The following is a 208-nucleotide window of genomic DNA, read 5'->3' on the forward strand; positions in this document are numbered from 1 at the left end:
CCAGGGGGGCTGCAGGCACCCACACCCAGCGGAGCCACGCCCTGGCCCCCGGCCCCATGCCCCAACTGCTCACCTCTGCTCACGTGTTTGGGGTTGTTTTTTCTTCCCCCTCCCGCTTCCTCCCAGACGTCGATGCCCTCCTGAAGAAGTCGGAGGCCCAGCACGAGCAGCCGGAGGACGGGTGTCCCTTCGGGCCCCTGACGCAGCG

The 208-nt window shown here is 68.8% G+C and overlaps 1 protein-coding gene across 1 annotated transcript in view; it reads left to right on the forward strand.

The window, feature by feature from the left end:
* TADA3 (transcriptional adaptor 3) overlaps positions 1–208 on the forward strand; it is a gene marked incomplete at both ends in the record, with an annotated part of 2145 nt that overhangs the window by 1240 nt on the left and 697 nt on the right. The window contains 1 exon segment of the mRNA XM_009698728.1: positions 121–206. Coding sequence (XP_009697030.1) covers positions 121–206 — 86 coding nt within the window.

The sequence above is a fragment of the Cariama cristata genome, unplaced genomic scaffold, assembly GCF_000690535.1.
Source record: "Cariama cristata isolate BGI_N322 unplaced genomic scaffold, ASM69053v1 scaffold22124, whole genome shotgun sequence".
NCBI lineage: Eukaryota > Metazoa > Chordata > Aves > Cariamiformes > Cariamidae > Cariama > Cariama cristata.